The sequence below is a fragment of the Xenopus tropicalis genome, chromosome 3 (assembly GCF_000004195.4).
Source record: "Xenopus tropicalis strain Nigerian chromosome 3, UCB_Xtro_10.0, whole genome shotgun sequence".
Lineage (NCBI taxonomy): Eukaryota > Metazoa > Chordata > Amphibia > Anura > Pipidae > Xenopus > Xenopus tropicalis.
The window spans coordinates 139506021-139525205 of NC_030679.2; the positions used below are offsets into that span (position 1 = coordinate 139506021).

The 19185-nt window shown below is 44.2% G+C and overlaps 1 protein-coding gene across 6 annotated transcripts in view; it reads right to left on the reverse strand.

Annotated features, from left to right (window-relative positions):
* The window catches only part of nfix (nuclear factor I/X (CCAAT-binding transcription factor)), a 138506-nt gene that overhangs the window by 20715 nt on the left and 98606 nt on the right, over positions 1-19185 (reverse strand). For all 6 annotated transcript variants that reach the window (XM_012953147.2, XM_031897662.1, XM_031897661.1 and 3 more), the window contains 3 exon segments: positions 1241-1300; positions 264-338; positions 38-158 (listed from right to left, as the gene is read on the reverse strand). In XM_012953147.2, coding sequence (XP_012808601.2) covers positions 38-158; positions 264-338; positions 1241-1300 — 256 coding nt within the window.

Genomic DNA, 19185 nt, shown 5'->3' on the forward strand with positions numbered 1-19185 from the left:
AGTCCAAAATTGTGTATCTCAGGATCATCTGACTTACCTGCTGGAAGGAGGCGACGTTAAGGACCGCCTACCAAGTGACACCTGGTTTATATTGTAATAGCTTGGGCTCTCCAGGTCAGCCAATGAGAAGTTGGGGCCAGATGATGTGGCAACAGGTGCTAGAAAACAAAACACCCCAATGACTTGTAAGTTCCACTTTAGGTACCCTGACTTAATTCAACGGTTCCCTTTCTCTACTTTCCCTCCACACCCTACCAACTCACTCTGGGACACGCGTACAAGCTCAGTGACGTTCCACACTCCTGAGGTGACAAAGCAATCCTGAAAGGACAGGTGACCTGCAAGAAAACATAGAGGCTATAAAAGCCTAGGGGTTCCAGGGAGAGGAGAGGTAATAACAAGCTAAAGAGGAGCTTATAGGAAACTATTTCACAAATGTAATTGGGCACATTAGACCCTGCTACAATGGAACCTTGTAGCCAAAGTCCTGGTTAGAATTAAAAAACAAAATCTCAAAAGAAATAAAAGGAAGGTGGATAAAAATGGACTGAGAGGGGTTTGGAGTTAACTAAAATTTTTAATGGAGGACCTGTTAAGTTCCAAGCAATGGAAGGAGCTAGTATAGGTGGGGGTGGATGCATTTTTGGCATAAAAATGTATATAATGCCACACAAATATGATTTGCTATGACATATGACATTTATGGAAATGTGGATAATAGGGAAGACTTTTATGATGGTAGGAAGAAAAAGGGAGTGACTATATGGGAACAGGAGGGATCCTATAGTTATGGGCAGGTAAAGGAACAGAATGCATTGAAAAGGCATTGATGAGGGCAAAGTGTGTATGTTAATGGGGCTACTGGGAAAAATTGTATTGGAATGGTCATGTGAATGGGGAGCACTTCATAGAAAGAGTATGAAATGGGCAATAATAGGATGAAACTGCATGAGAAACAGTTTAAATAAAGGTTAGTATAAAGGAGCGATAGGGAAGCAGTGTATAAGGGGAAGGGGTAGTCTCGTCTGGAGGGTCTGCTCTGGGGGAACGGAGTGTAATTGGGGGGCTGCAAGACAGTGTGTTTGTATGGGGAGGAGGTGATTAGGTAGCAACAGGGAGGGACAAATAGTAAGGAGTGATATAAGTAGGAGCTGACTGGTGAAATAGTAACAGGGGGGACTGTGTGGCTTCAGAGCTGACCCACTGATGCACTACAGGAAAAATTATCAGGGGAACATACCATTTGGAGGGGGCTTTATATCCACCTCAGTCTGATTTGAAGCGTCCGACTGTCCAGAATCTGTAAAGAGAGAGAAGCGATGGAATAAAATTAGTGTTAGTCCATAATCAGCTTTAAAGTGTCATTTTAAATGTTGGTTAAAAAAGTAATTTGTGCTGACAAGTCACATGTCCATCCCGTTGCATGTACTCCATTGGCAATAACAGTCTTTCTCCTCCCAACCAGCAGCCGTTGGGCCAAATTACAAATGAATTATGTCATTAAAAATAATGATGCATTTTTACATTTGTGGCTAAAAACAATGTGGTGCAGGCAGAATGGGAGAAACCCGCAGTCCTGTCACAAGACAAGAGAAATTGTACTTTATCTGAAAAGCCAGTCACACAGGAATATAGAATTGAGCAAATATCCCTCTTTCCCCCTCTCTGCTCTGAATGAAAAACGTCATTATATCCCTCGGAGATCCCAGGTAAAGGTGTTAGTATGAGGCGCTCCATTCCGATCTGTCCATTATTATGCCAGTCCCTGGCCCCTGTGTTGCCGGCTAAGGTTAATATCATACATTAGTAGTGGCTATATTTTGCTGGCTAAAAATGATTTTTCCTTTTGAAAAGTGATAAATGTACAAGCTACCATTATTTTCTCCCACAGGAAGCCAATAAATTCCCACAGGCACCTAGAAAGCTAGTAAACTACCACAGGAATTTACGAAACTACAAACAGGAAGTTACTAAACTACCACAGGAAGTTACCAAACTACCACAGAAAGAGGATGAACTCTCAAAGGAAGTTACTAAACCCTCACCAGAAGCTACATTTCTGCTGGTGAGGGCTGTATGCCCAGTTCCCCCAGTTGTGCACCTTTGGTAGGTTGACATCTCTGGGACATGTAGTCTGTCCCTACCACTGTACGGTGAAACAGTGACACAGAAAGAAGGGAGCTATGGGACATGGAGTCTGTCCCTCCCACTGCAGGGTTCTACAGTGACACAGACAGGAGGGGGCTATGGGACATGGAGTCTGTCCCTCCCACTGCAGGGTGATACAGTGACACAGACAGAAGGGAGCTATGGGACATGGAGTCTGTCCCTCCCACTGCAGGGTGATACAGTGACACAGACAGGAGGGGGCTATGGGACATGGAGTCTGTCCTTCTCACTGCAGGGTGATACAGTGAAACAGAAAGGAGGGAGCTATGGGATATGGAGTCTGTCCCTCCCACTGCAGGGTGATACAGTGACATAGACAGGAGGGAGCTATGGGACATAGAGTCTGTCCCTCCCACTGCAGGGTGATATAGTGGCACAGACAGGAGGGAGCTATGGGACACGGAGTCTGTCCCTCCCACTGCAGGGTGATACAGTGACACAGACAGGAGGGGGCTATGGGACACAGAGTCTGCCCCTCCCACTGCAGGGTGATACAGTGACACAGACAGGAGGGGGCTATGGAACACGGAGTCTGTCCCTCCCACTTCAGGGTGATACAGTGACACAGACAGGAGGGAACTATGGGACATGGAGTCTGCCCCTCCCACTGCAGGGTGATACAGTGACACAGACAGGAGGGAGCTATGGGACATGGAGTCTGCCCCTCCCACTGCAGGGTGATACAGTGACACAGACAGGAGGGGACTATGGGACAAAGAGTCTGTCCCTCCCACTGCAGGGTGATACAGTGACACAGACAGGAGGGGGCTATGGGACATGGAGTCTGTCCCTCCCACTGCAGGGTGATACAGTGACACAGACAGGAGGGGGCTATGGGACACTGAGTCTGCCCCTCCCACTGCAGGGTGATACAGCGACACAGATAGGAGGGAGCTATGGCACACGGAGTCTGCCCCTCCCACTGCAGGGTGATACAGTGACACAGACAGGAGGGGGCTATGGGACACGGAGTCTGCCCCTCCTACTGCAGGGTGATACAGTGACACAGACAGGAGGGGGCTATGGAACACAGAGTCTGCCCCTCCCACTGCAGGGTGATACAGTGACACAGACAGGAGGGGACTATGGGACAAAGAGTCTGTCCCTCCCACTGCAGGGTGATACAGTGACACAGACAGGAGGGGGTTTTGGGACACTGAGTCTGCCCCTCCCACTGCAGGGTGATACAGTGACACAGATAGGAGGGAGCTATGGCACACGGAGTCTGCCCCTCCCACTGCAGGGTGATACAGTGACACAGACAGGACGGGGCTATGGAACACAGAGTCTGCCCCTCCCACTGCAGGGTGATACAGTGACACAGACAGGAGGGGACTATGGGACAAAGAGTCTGTCCCTCCCACTGCAGGGTGATACAGTGACACAGACAGGAGGGGGCTATGGGACATGGAGTCTGCCCCTCCCACTGCAGGGTGATACAGTGACACAGACAGGAGGGAGCTATGGGACATGGAGTCTGCCCCTCCCACTGCAGGGTGATACAGTGACACAGACAGGAGGGGGCTATGGGACACAGAGTCTGCCCCTCCCACTGCAGGGTGATACAGTGACACAGACAGGAGGGGACTATGGGACAAAGAGTCTGTCCCTCCCACTGCAGGGTGATACAGTGACACAGACAGGAGGGGGCTATGGGACATGGAGTCTGCCCCTCCCACTGCAGGGTGATACAGTGACACAGACAGGAGGGGGCTATGGGACACGGAGTCTGTCCCTCCCACTGCAGGGTGATACAGTGACACAGACAGGAGGGAGCTATAGGACATGGAGTCTGTCCCTCCCACTGCAGGGTGATCCAGTGACACAGACAGGAGGGGGCTATGGGACACGGAGTCTGTCCCTCCCACTGCAGGGTGATACAGTGACACAGACAGGAGGGGGCTATGGGACATGGAGTCTGCCCCTCCCAATACAGGGTGACACGGACAGGAGGGAGATATGGGGGTCTGATCTACACAGAGGAATGTGCCATGGGGACACGGGGCAGTGCAGGGGGACACACTGGAACTATAACAACAGGGTTAGGCTGCTGGATATTTTCTCTGTTGTTCCAGCCAGACTACACATTGACACACTGCCCAGACAGGGAGATCCGACAATTCCACCATTCTAACTAAACAATAATAATAAACCACAATCACTTCAACTGTTAAATACTTGATATTAAAATATAGAAAACCAAAAAACAGTCGCCCCTTTAAAGAGCAATTCTATAGCTGCTGGTTTTGGTGGGTCCGGGATCCCTTTAACCTTTTTTTTGGAAAGTGTTTTCTTTGGTACAAAGGCCGATATTTCCTGCCTGGCCCTGAACTCAAATACATACACCAACATGCACCCCAGGAAGAAGATTCTTTTGCCACCTTGTATTTGTACCCAATTGTTTACTTGTTTCACTCCTGCTCAGACGAGGGCACCCTAACCTGCCCGCTGTACGTTTTATACCTAATCCCTAGTTCAGCGGTGGAGAGCCAGTTACTGCCGCAAATGGGAGAGAGCTGCCGTGTGTTGCTGGCAGCCATTTTAAATCTTGGCAGCCATTTTAGAGCTCACTGCCCAGTCTCCATTTCACACAAGTTTAAAGAATTACATCTGCAGAGGCAAAATGCACGGTAAAGCGGGTGAAATTAGAAAGTCGTGTGTGGATTTCTGCATTAATGTGTGTATATGCACAGACACAACACTGTGTATTATATGGTTTAGCAGAGGAGTTTGAGGTCAATAGATTTTAACATTTTCAAAAAAATTATGTCACTTACAGGTACCACTGAGCAGCCAGTATAGGCCCATAGTATGATGTAGAGCTTGATATTCTGAGACAATTTGCAATTGTTAGATTATTAAGCTTTTTGTTCAGCAGCTCTCTGCTTTGGGTTTTTAGAAGCTATCTGTTGTTAGGGTCAAAATTACCCTAGCAACCAGGCGTTGGCTTGAATAAGAGACTGGAATATATAGTGTCTAGGGGGACTAAATAGAAAGATAAGAAATAAAAAATAGCAATAATAATAAGTTGTAGCCTCACAGAGCGATAGTTTTTTAGCTACAGGGGTCAGTGACCCCCTTTTGAAAGTTGGAAAGAGTCAGAAGAAAAAGGCAAATAATTAAAAAAAACACTAAGAATAAAAAGACCAATTGAAAAGTTGCTAAGAATCAGCCATTTTGTAACATACTAAAAGGTGAACCACCCCTTTAATAAGCTGTTTGCTGTTGCACAAATTGAACCCTGAGTTTTTATTGTTTGCACCAATGTAAAAATCTCACTGTATATTAAGTAAATATTATGGGCAATTTTATGCAATTTTCCTCTCTGTAGAGGAAAGTCATTATAAAAAGGAGGGAGATGGCTGTATCTCTTTAATGCAAACAAACCCTAACACATCCCTATATGGCTGCATACTGCATTGGCACATTATCCTTCCTTCCCCGACTGTAGAACGGTCCCAATATGACTCCCACATACAAGACGACTATTTTGCAGATGGTAAATTGGCATGGTTTGGCACAAGGTGATCTCTACACCTGATGCCACTTCAACATGGGGAAATCTGTTCTACAGATGGGGCTTTCTGCTCAAGAGCTCTTCCATATCCGTGCCAGCTATGCCATATTGCCTTCCTACAATGGTTCCCTGTATTGTATCTGTGTCCCTCTGTATATTAGAGTGTAAGCTCTGCAGGGCAGGATTCCCTTCTCCCAATGGTTCCCTCTCCCTGTATTGTATCTGTGTTTCTCTGTATATTAGAGTGTAAGCTCTGCAGGGCAGGATTCCCTTCTCCCAATGGTTCCCTCTCCCTGTATTGTATCTGTGTCCCTCTGTATATTAGAGTGTAAGCTCTGCAGGGCAGGATTCCCTTCTCCCAATGGTTCCCTCTCCCTGTATTGTATCTGTGTCCCTCTGTATATTAGAGTGTAAGCTCTGCAGGGCGGGATTCCCTTCTCCCAATGGTTCCCTCTCCCTGTATTGTATCTGTGTCCCTCTGTATATTAGAGTGTAAGCTCTGTAGGGCAGGATTCCTTCTCCCAATGGTTCCCTCTCCCTGTATTGTATCTGTGTTTCTCTGTATATTAGAGTGTAAGCTCTGCAGGGCAGGATTCCCTTCTCCCAATGGTTCCCTCTCCCTGTATTGTATCTGTGTCCCTCTGTATATTAGAGTGTAAGCTCTGCAGGGCAGGATTCCCTTCTCCCAATGGTTCCCTCTCCCTGTATTGTATCTGTGTGCCTCTGTATATTAGAGTGTAAGCTCTGCAGGGCAGGATTCCCTTCTCCCAATGGTTCCCTCTCCCTGTATTGTATCTGTGTCCCTCTGTATATTAGAGTGTAAGCTCTGCAGGGCAGGATTCCCTTCTCCCAATGGTTCCCTCTCCCTGTATTGTATCTGTGTCCCTCTGTATATTAGAGTGTAAGCTCTACAGGGCAGGATTCCCTTCTCCAAATGGTTCCCTCTCCCTGTATTGTATCTGTGTCCCTCTGTATATTAGAGTGTAAGCTCTGCAGGGCGGGATTCCCTTCTCCCAATGGTTCCCTCTCCCTGTATTGTATGTGTGTCCCTCTGTATATTAGAGTCTAAGCTCTGTAGGGCAGGATTCCCTTCTCCCAATGGTTCCCTCTCCCTGTATTGTATGTGTGTCCCTCTGTATATTAGAGTGTAAGCTCTGCAGGGCAGGATTCCCTTCTCCCAATGGTTCCCTCTCCCTGTATTGTATCTGTGTCCCTCTGTATATTAGAGTGTAAGCTCTGCAGGACAGGATTCCCTCTCCCTGTATTGTATCTGTGTGCCTCTGTATATTAGAGTGTAAGCTCTGCAGGGCAGGATTCCCTTCTCCCAATGGTTCCCTCTCCCTGTATTGTATCTGTGTCCCTCTGTATATTAGAGTGTAAGCTCTGCAGGGCAGGATTCCCTTCTCCCAATGGTTCCCTCTCCCTGTATTGTATCTGTGTCCCTCTGTATATTAGAGTGTAAGCTCTGCAGGGCGGGATTCCCTTCTCCCAATGGTTCCCTCTCCCTGTATTGTATCTGTGTCCCTCTGTATATTAGAGTGTAAGCTCTGCAGGGCAGGGTTCCCTTCTCCCAATGGTTCCCTCTCCCTGTATTGTATCTGTGTCCCTCTGTATATTAGAGTGTAAGCTCTGCAGGGCAGGATTCCCTTATCCCAATGGTTCCCTCTCCCTGTATTGTATCTGTGTCCCTCTGTATATTAGAGTGTAAGCTCTGCAGGGCAGGATTCCCTTCTCCCAATGGTTCCCTCTCCCTGTATTGTATCTGTGTCCCTCTGTATATTAGAGTGTAAGCTCTGCAGGGCATGATTCCCTTCTTCCAATGGTTCCCTCTCCCTGTATTGTATCTGTGTCCCTCTGTATATTAGAGTGTAAGCTCTGCAGGGCAGAATTCCCTTCTCCCAATGGTTCCCTCTCCCTGTATTGTATCTGTGTCCCTCTGTATATTAGAGTGTAAGCTCTGCAGGGCAGGATTCCCTTCTCCCAATGGTTCCCTCTCCCTGTATTGTATCTGTGTGCCTCTGTATATTAGAGTGTAAGCTCTGCAGGGCAGGATTCCCTTCTCCCAATGGTTCCCTCTCCCTGTATTGTATCTGTGTCCCTCTGTATATCAGAGTGTAAGCTCTGCAGGGCAGGATGCAGCAGACATGTGAATACACCTTAGAGTTGATCAATACTCAATAACAGTGGCTACACCTGGCCCTGAATATTTGGTACCATGGCATTTTAGAATGTGAGCTCTTCAGGAGAAGACAAAATAAGTCATATTTTTCTCTTGACTCATAACTAATTATAGGAAAGCATAATGTCATTAGCCCACATGGTTCTTGCTTCACTGCATTTGTCTTTGGGAAATAGAGTGTAAGCTCTGAGGGCAAGGGTCCCAGAACATTAGCATAAAGAGATAGTGAGTGCTCCCCGGCAGTGGAGGGGTGAGGGGTATAAATAAAACGCACTGAATGTGAAATCTTGGGCAGAATCCAACCCTGCATCTGTTTGGCAAGAAGCCCACATTCATTCTGTTTAACCCTGTGTGAGTGGCGCTCGAATGGGAAGAGACAGAGCGAGAGAGAGAGAGGAGGGAAGGGGACAGGTGAGAAACGGAGAAACGGAGAGAAGAAATAAAACTAAAGGTGCTGAACATATAAAATAGGAAAGAAGATAGAGAAAAGTATAAGGGAAGGAATGGAAAAGGAACGAGAGAGAAGAGATAAATGGGAGGAAACAGGAGATAAAGGGAAGGGGACAAAAAGCTAAACATAGGGATATAGATATAAAAGAAGGAGAAAGTCAGACAGGAAAGAAACAGAACAAAATCAATGGGAGTAAAAAGAAGATAAAAGTTAGGAGATAAAAAGAACGAGAGAGAAACAAAAAAATAGAGAAAGGAGATAAAGGGAAAGAGACCAGAAAGTCTGGCAGGATAGAGAGAGAGAGAGAGAGAGAGAGAGAGAGAGAGAGAGGAGTAAAGAAAGAAAGAGAAAAGATAAATGATGGGGGAAAAATGAAAAGAGATTAAGTGAAGGTGATAAAGTGACAGACAGTAGAGTGATAAGGAGATAAATGGAAGGAGACAGGAGAAAGAGAGAGAGACAGAAATTGAGATAAATGGAAGGAGACAGGGGATAAGGGATAAAGAGACAGAAGAGAGAGTGACAAGGAGATAAATGGAAGGCGACAGGAGGTAAGAGATAAAGAGAATGAGATAAAGAGACTGGAGAAAGCAAAGGAAAGAGACAACAGAAAGAAAAGAGACACAGGAAGGGAATAGGAGAGAGAGATGGGATGGGACAAAGAGACAGAGGGATGCAGGCAGGAGAGAGTCAGAGATACAGGCCCAAGGACAAGGCATTCCCCCCTGGCACTTCTGAATTGGTATAAAATCACTCAAACCTGCCCAGAATCCTGCCATTACTGTCAGCACAAACCTTCAACCCCAAAACTCTTTCCTGCCATGAATCTGCTGGTGGCATCTATTAGTGCCATTATACAGGTGCCTATGCACCCACTGGGTGCTTCCTGCTGGGTGAGAAACTGCTGCTACACATACGCCCCCTGCACCCTGACCCCTATAGCGTTGGGACAGGAGAGATATATAGGCAATTACACTGAGAGGCAAAGAGAATGAGACAGGAGAGAGTGTGAAAGAGAAAGTGGGAAAACCTGCAGGATAAAGGTCACAGAACTCTGTGACTTCTAATATCCTTATCATTTACAGTAGGGGGTACATTATCCCTTATAATACATGAGTGATACTCAGAGTTCCCTGTATAACTCAGCCTGCAGCCTTGTGCCTTTATATGGGCACAGAACCCCTCAGTGACTGCTAATATCCTTATCATTTACAGTAGGGGGTACATTATCCCTTATAATACATGAGTGATACTCAGAGTTCCCTGTATAACTCAGCCTGCAGCCTTGTGCCTTTATATGGGCACAGAACTCCTCAGTGACTGCTAATATCCTTATCATTTACAGTAGGGGGTACATTATCCCTTATAATACATGAGAGATACTCAGAGTTCCCTGTATAACTCAGCCTGCAGCCTTGTGCCTTTATATGGGCACAGAACCCCTCAGTGACTGCTAATATCCTTATCATTTACAGTAGGGGGTACATTATCCCTTATAATACATGAGAGATACTCAGAGTTCCCTGTATAACTCAGCCTGCAGCCTTGTGCCTTTATATGGGCACAGAACCCCTCAGTGACTGCTAATATCCTTATCATTTACAGTAGGGGGTACATTATCCCTTATAATACATGAGAGATACTCAGAGTTCCCTGTATAACTCAGCCTGCAGCCTTGTGCCTTTATATGGGCACAGAACCCCTCAGTGTCTGCTAATATCCTTATCATTTACAGTAGGGGGTACATTATCCCTTATAATACATGAGTGATACTCAGAGTTCCCTGTATAACTCAGCCTGCAGCCTTGTGCCTTTATATGGGCACAGAACCCCTCAGTGACTGCTAATATCCTTATCATTTACAGTAGGGGGTACATTATCCCTTATAATACATGAGTGATACTCAGAGTTCCCTGTATAACTCAGCCTGCAGCCTTGTGCCTTTATATGGGCACAGAACCCCTCAGTGACTGCTAATATCCTTATCATTTACAGTAGGGGGTACATTATCCCTTATAATACATGAGAGATACTCAGAGTTCCCTGTATAACTCAGCCTGCAGCCTTGTGCCTTTATATGGGCACAGAACCCCTCAGTGACTGCTAATATCCTTATCATTTACAGTAGGGGGTACATTATCCCTTATAATACATGAGTGATACTCAGAGTTCCCTGTATAACTCAGCCTGCAGCCTTGTGCCTTTATATGGGCACAGAACCCCTCAGTGACTGCTAATATCCTTATCATTTACAGTAGGGGGTACATTATCCCTTATAATACATGAGAGATACTCAGAGTTCCCTGTATAACTCAGCCTGCAGCCTTGTGCCTTTATATGGGCACAGAACCCCTCAGTGACTGCTAATATCCTTATCATTTACAGTAGGGGGTACATTATCCCTTATAATACATGAGTGATACTCAGAGTTCCCTGTATAACTCAGCCTGCAGCCTTGTGCCTTTATATGGGCACAGAACCCCTCAGTGACTGCTAATATCCTTATCATTTACAGTAGGGGGTACATTATCCCTTATAATACATGAGTGATACTCAGAGTTCCCTGTATAACTCAGCCTGCAGCCTTGTGCCTTTATATGGGCACAGAACCCCTCAGTGACTGCTAATATCCTTATCATTTACAGTAGGGGGTACATTATCCCTTATAATACTTCAGGGGGAGTGAACCAAATAAACCCCCAAAACCAATGCATTGAAGCCATTAAATATTCCACAGAGGTTAAGGCTGCCCAGCCCTGTAAGAGGGGCAATACAGGCTGTATATAAATGAGCGTGACATGCATGTTATCCAATACAATCAGGAGAAGAGGAGCAGCCATACTAATTATTCACACTAGTAAATCCATTTGCCCTCACTGACAGACTGTAATTGCGTCCAATGGGCTGAATGTGCTGAAACCAGTACAGTAGCAGAACATTAGTGCTATAAGTGGGGCCCCTTGTGACCTAAGGAGTTACTCGAGTCATTGTGCTGCCACAGCCCCGACTGCTCAAGGTATATACCTTATCTTGTGTGGCTTTACTTTCCCTTTAATACATTATTATTCCCAGAAAAGTGCCCAAAAATTCCCAGAAAAGTTGGGGGGCTTGGCCCCTCTAGAGCGATAGAGCAGCATACTGGCCTATGCCCAAGATTCTTCCTTTTTTATATTAATATTAATCTTTTATTTTCTTCTGTATCTTTTTTATTTGGTCACTTGTCATTGGAAAATCCATTCCAACCTCATTGAGTTAAGATAGCGGTCTGAATGCAGTACCCAGTACTTCCAGCAGAGGGGGGCAGAACCTAACACACCTGTCACTGGGTTCCGCAGGCTGCCCGTGTCACTTGCACAGAGCGCAGCACAAGGATAGCAAATACCTGTGGCATTAGACAGCTGTGAGTAATGATGGGAGTGCAAGGAGCTGTCTAATGGATTGTAACAGGCAGGCAAACACGCAGCACTGCCATTATCACAAAGAAACCGCCGCAACATAGATAAGGGGATTGAAATTTGAGAGAAAATAACTTAAAGCAGTAATATCCAATTGATTTATCCCAAATATGCCTTATATTGTATTGCATCTTTGTTGGGGATGCAAATTCTGATCTCAAATTAAAGGGTAAGTAAGCCTGTAGATATGTTTTAGTACCCAAACAGCATATAAGTTATTGCCTGGAACCCTGTAGCTATTGACAGGCTTTTTAGATGATTGGCAAGCATTGTCCCAGTAGAGCCACCGTAGCCTACATGCTGATAAGGCACTGTATATGTAAGCTGTGCTCTTTAACACCAGGGGGCACTAGAGGTATCAAGGGCAAGTAACCAAAATGCTTAAATCCTGAATTTGCTGCATCCAAAACAGGATTCCAGTCCAAAAGGTCCAGGAACCCGTGTCCCAACAAGACCCCTGTCTAATTATGTGAGTGTATGTGTGTGTGTGTGTGTGTGTGGGGGGGGGGGGGTTTACAGAAGACCCCACATATGATCAACATTAAAGGGGACCTGTCACCCTAAAAAATAATTCCAAATCCTTTTCATATTAGTTGAGCAAAATAAACATTACTTATATCATATAAACTATTTAATTTTTTTCCCCTTTAGTCTTTGAATTTACAGTCACAGCCAGCAGGCCGGCGCCATTTTGTATACAGTATTAATAAGGCAAAGCTTTGTACCCCCCCGAAATCGTATGCATTTGGCATCTAAGTGGTACCTAGGAAGTGCAGAATGGAAAATTAAAGTAATTGTAATTAAAAATCTGAGCTGTCAATCCAAAATATGATAGACAGCTAAGATTTTTAAATGCATTTATAATAGGTATGGATAATTTAATTAAAAAAAGAATTAGGGTTTCATGTTTAATTTTGAAAGGCCTTTTAATATACAGCTTTTTATGTGTGGGTGACAGGTTCCCCTTTAACCCACAGAAAACAAGACCATATTTGTGGCGCTGTTTGCATGCCATCACTCAAAGGGTTAATGGAAGGCACCATTGTCCAGGCAACGATATTAAATTTGAGGAGAAAAGCCAAAGTGTTTTGGGGTTTACCAGGTTATACTGGGCCTCTCTATATTCCTGGCCTTCGGTTTCCATTGTCTAAGTGGCGCCCCGGCTGGCAGTTGCCAAGGGGTTAACATGGAGGGGGGCACACAGAGCCAACGAATTCCATGACCTAAAATAACATAAAGGCTCGGCAGACAAGGGAAAGGCTGTTTCAGGGCGAGATGAAAGGCAGGAGAATTTCTATTCTCTCCTATGGGCATTGTTTGCCTTTATTATATATTATAGCGAGGGGCGCACTTATCGGCACAGACGCGCCGGCAGCTCCGCACACTCCTGGATCCCGTCCCCTTGCCACTAATAAGTGGGTAACAAGTATGAAATTGTTGTTTTCAGATAATTAAATAAACAAGATTCCTATCTTCCTCCTCCACGCGCTTCTCACTCCGGCGGCGGCGGCGGCGTTCCTTCCCAGCTGGAGCGAGTTCCCTCCCTCTGCCATCCGCGTACCCTGGGAGCTAGAGCTCTGCCCCGCGCTGCTACGGGGAGCTGATAAACGTGCAGCTTGCCAGAGGAGCTGACAGTCTGGGCAGCAGATGTGGCCCATTAAATATTTAGATTCTAGCACGCTCCGGGCCGGCGGCTTGGCAGGAGCGAGACTTTCGGAACAGATGAAGCGCTAACCCTCTGCCCAATATCTGCTGGACTTCTGGGCAAAGGCGGGCGCGCAGCCAAGTGGGGGTCCTCTCGGGTGAGAGGCCATTGTGTCGGCTTTGATTTAAATCAGCTGTGACTTGTCCCACCTCTGTCTTTCCATTCTGCCCTTCCAGTGACGACAACTACAAACCCCAGCATCCTCCCTGGGACCTATTATCCAGAATGCTCGGGACCTGGGGCCTTCCAGATAAAGGATTTTTCTGTAATTTCGATCTTCATTCCTTAAGTCTACTAAAAAATCATTTACACATTAAATAAACCTAATAGGACCTAAACAGTACCTGTACTTGATCCCAACTAAGATATAATTACCCCTTATTGGGGGCAGAACAGCCCTATTGGGTTTATTTAATGGTTAAATTATTCCCTTTTCTCTGTAATAATAAAACAGTACCTGTACTTGATCCCAACTAAGATATAATTACCCCTTATTGGGGGCAGAACAGCCCTATTGGGTTTATTTAATGGTTAAATGATTCCCTTTTCTCTGTAATAATAAAACAGTACCTGTACTTGATCCCAACTAAGATATAATTACCCCTTATTGGGGCAGAACAATCCTATTGGGTTTATTTAATGGTTAAATGATTCCCTTTTCTCTGTAATAATAAAACAGTACCTGTACTTGATCCCAACTAAGATATAATTACCCCTTATTGGGGGCAGAACAGCCCTATTGGGTTTATTTAATGGTTAAATGATTCCCTTTTCTCTGTAATAATAAAACAGTACCTGTACTTGATCCCAACTAAGATATAATTACCCCTTATTGGGGGCAGAACAGCCCTATTGGGTTTATTTAATGGTTAAATGATTCCCTTTTCTCTGTAATAATAAAACAGTACCTGTACTTGATCCCAACTAAGATATAATTACCCCTTATTGGGGCAGAACAGCCCTATTGGGTTTATTTAATGGTTAAATGATTCCCTTTTCTCTGTAATAATAAAACAGTACCTGTACTTGATCCCAACTAAGATATAATTACCCCTTATTGGGGCAGAACAATCCTATTGGGTTTATTTAATGGTTAAATGATTCCCTTTTCTCTGTAATAATAAAACAGTACCTGTACTTGATCCCAACTAAGATATAATTACCCCTTATTGGGGCAGAACAGCCCTATTGGGTTTATTTAATGGTTAAATGATTCCCTTTTCTCTGTAATAATAAAACAGTACCTGTACTTGATCCCAACTAAGATATAATTACCCCTTATTGGGGGCAGAACAATCCTATTGGGTTTATTTAATGGTTAAATGATTCCCTTTTCTCTGTAATAATAAAACAGTACCTGTACTTGATCCCAACTAAGATATAATTACCCCTTATTGGGGGCAGAACAGCCCTATTGGGTTTATTTCATGGTTAAATGATTCCCTTTTCTCTGTAATAATAAAACAGTACCTGTACTTGATCCCAACTAAGATATAATTACCCCTTATTGGGGCAGAACAGCCCTATTGGGTTTATTTAATGGTTAAATTATTCCCTTTTCTCTGTAATAATAAAACAGTACCTGTACTTGATCCCAACTAAGATATAATTACCCCTTATTGGGGCAGAACAGCCCTATTGGGTTTATTTAATGGTTAAATGATTCCCTTTTCTCTGTAATAATAAAACAGTACCTGTACTTGATCCCAACTAAGATATAATTACCCCTTATTGGGGGCAGAACAGCCCTATTGGGTTTATTTAATGGTTAAATGATTCCCTTTTCTCTGTAATAATAAAACAGTACCTGTACTTGATCCCAACTAAGATATAATTACCCCTTATTGGGGGCAGAACAATCCTATTGGGTTTATTTAATGGTTAAATGATTCCCTTTTCTCTGTAATAATAAAACAGTACCTGTACTTGATCCCAACTAAGATATAATTACCCCTTATTGGGGGCAGAACAGCCCTATTGGGTTTATTTCATGGTTAAATGATTCCCTTTTCTCTGTAATAATAAAACAGTACCTGTACTTGATCCCAACTAAGATATAATTACCCCTTATTGGGGCAGAACAGCCCTATTGGGTTTATTTAATGGTTAAATGATTCCCTTTTCTCTGTAATAATAAAACAGTACCTGTACTTGATCCCAACTAAGATATAATTACCCCTTATTGGGGGCAGAACAGTCCTATTGGGTTTATTTCATGTTTAAATGATTTTTTTAGTAGCCACAAAGTATTGAGATCTGAATTACAGAAAGAGCCCTTATTTGGAAAACCCCAGGTCCCGAGCATTCTGGATAACAGGTCCCATACCTGTATGTATATTAATTAAGCACTCTTACATATTGCAAGGAAAGAGAGGAGAAGGGCTGTAGGTAGTTCCTATACACAGCACACACACACACATCTAATAAAGGAAAGGCACAAGTTCCCCACATAGAGTGATTATTCATACACTGACAGTCACACCAATAAATTACACCCACTTGCAGCACACCCACCAACACACACATCTAAAAATGGGCACCCCGTTGCACTCGATACACCTACTCCATCATCAGGCTAATGGGGCCCTACTTCTATTTACTCACGGTTTCATTTCATTACATATATTATAATTAAGGTCAAGTACAAGGCAGTGTTTTATTATTATGCAGAAAAAAGGAAACCATTTTTTACAAATTTGGATTATTTGCCTAAAAGAGAGCCGGTGGGAGATGGCCTTTAGGAAAAATAATGGATTTTTAACGTAGGGGGTTCATTTTCTTTTACTGCAAAGAGAAAAGGTTCTGTTGAAAGAGTCAGAAGAAGGCGGCAAAAAATTCAAGAACTATATCAAATAAATAATTAAGACTCATTGAATAGTTGTTAAGAACTGGCCATTCTATAACATATCAAGAATTACCTTGAAGGTGAACTTCCCAATATCATTTAGTATGTTAACCATCTTTAAAATGGGGGTCACTGACCCTGGCAGCCAAAAACTATTGCTCGGTGAGGCTACAACTGTATTGTTACTTCTTATAGCTTATCTTTCTATTCAGGCCCTCTCCTATTTAAGAAGGAGCCAGCGCTACACATTAGAACTGCTATTAACTAACCTATTGTATCTCCTACTCCCATGTAACTGGGGGAGTCCCAAGCCGGACTTGGATTTCTTACTATTGAGTGCTATTCTGATACCTACTGGGAGCTGCTATCTTGCTCCCTTCCCATTGTTCTGCTGATCGGCTGCTGGGGGTGAGGGGGGGGGGGGATATCACTCCAACTTGCAGCGCAGCAGTAAAGTGTGCCTGAGTCTGAGCTTTCAGCCAGCGCTACACATTAGAACTGCTTTCAGCTAACCTATTGTTTCTCCTACTCCCATGTAACTGGAGGAGTCCCAAGCCGGACTTGGATTTCTTACTATTGAGTGCTATTCTGATACCTACTGGGAGCTGCTATCTTGCTCCCTTCCCATTGTTCTGCTGATCAGCTGCTGGGGGGGAGGGGGGGATATCACTCCAACTTGCAGCGCAGCAGTAAAGTGTGAATGAAGTCACATGTCTGAGGGCATCTGGGAAACTAAGTCCATGGCTAGTCACACGTCATATTTCAAAATAAAATATAAAAAAATCTATTTGTTCTTTTTTATAAAACAGATTTCAACGCAGGATTCTGTTGAAAAAGCTCTAATAACTGATGGTTTTAAAAAAATCATTTTTTATTGTGACAGAATCCCTTTAAAACAGCTCAGCAAAGGGAACAACTACACTGCAGTTTAAAATGTGTTTTTATCACAAAATCTATTTATATTTAACAACCAAAACTACCCAGGGCTAATTTGAAATGCATAAAAAAGAGAATAATTGATAAATATACACAATATTTTCATCTCACCCAAAAAAAATATGATGCCTGATGCCAATATTATTAATAGGAAAGAAAGCTAACAGATTGGAGGGCCAGTATTTTTTTTAGAAAAGGGTGGCAGCCCCAATAGCTACATCAACAAACTCACGTGTTTCTAGACTTATAGAGATATTACATGCAGGATATATAAAATTATCACCAGCAATGAGCGAATCTGAGTGATACTCAGAGTTCCCTGTAGCCTTGTGCCTTTATATGGGCACAGAACCCCTCAGTGACTGCTAATATCCTTATCATTTACAGTAGGGGGTACATTATCCCTTATAATACATGAGTGATACTCAGAGTTCCCTGTATAACTCAGCCTGCAGCCTTGTGCCTTTATATGGGCACAGAACCCCTCAGTGACTGCTAATATCCTTATCATTTACAGTAGGGGGTACATTATCCCTTATAATACATGAATGATACTCAGAGTTCCCTGTATAACTCAGCCTGCAGCCTTGTGCCTTTATATGGGCACAGAACCCCTCAGTGACTGCTAATATCCTTATCATTTACAGTAGGGGGTACATTATCCCTTATAATACATGAGTGTTACTCAGAGTTCCCTGTATAACTCAGCCTGCAGCCTTGTGCCTTTATATGGGGGGCACAGAACCCCTCAGTGACTGCTAATATCCTTATCATTTACAGTAGGGGGTACATTATCCCTTATAATACATGAGTGATACTCAGAGTTCCCTGTATAACTCAGCCTGCAGCCTTGTGCCTTTATATGGGCACCTCAGTGACTGCTAATATCCTTATAATGTACAGTAGGGGGTACATTATCCCTTAGTGATACTCAGAGTTCCCAGCCAGCAGCCTTGTGCCTTTATAAGCTCACAGGACCCCTCAGTGACTGCCACATAGTTGATGATCGCTGCACTAAAAGTACAAAGAAACTTACAATAATGAAGACACCCACATTCCCCGTTGCACAATACACACAAATAAACCATTACTACACTCACAATATTCCCATGGGATGAGGAGTCAGTTGGCAGGGGAAAGGTTAAGCTGCGGATGAAAGCTGCCTGTGTAATTGCGGTGTTGGTGAGCTGACAGCCCCACACTAATTGCCGCCGCCTGGAGGATAATTACTCTCCCGGCACTTACAGCAACCTCAGCGATCTCTGCATTTACTGTGTCACCAAACTGTGCTCTCTGTCATTAACATGTCACCCTACCAACACACAGCACTTCCCATGCAGAATATCACTGTATGTGTCCCCCATTCTCTGGATTTCTGAGTGTAAGCTCTGCAGGGTAATGCATTCTTATGCTAATGGACCTTCCTTCTTTGTATTGTAGCTGAATCCCTGTCTGTATCCAAAGGGCAAATATGCATTTTGTTCTGTACAGCGCTCTCCCTATATAGTATCTGTGTCCCTCTGTATATTAGAGTGTAAGCTCTGCAGGGCAGGATTCCCTTCTTCCAATGGTTCCCTCTCCCTGTATTGTATCTGTGTCCCTCTGTATATTAGAGTGTAAGCTCTGCAGGGCAGGATTCCCTTCTTCCAATGGTTCCCTCTCCCTGTATTGTATCTGTGTCCCTCTGTATATTAGAGTGTAAGCTCTGCAGGGCAGGATTCCCTTCTCCCAATGGTTCCCTCTCCCTGTATTGTATCTGTGTCCCTCTGTATATTAGAGTGTAAGCTCTGCAGGGCAGGATTCCCTTCTCCCAATGGTTCCCTCTCCCTGTATTGTATCTGTGTCCCTCTGTATATTAGAGTGTAAGCTCTGCAGGGCAGGATTCCCTTCTCCCAATGGTTCCCTCTCCCTGTATTGTATCTGTGTCC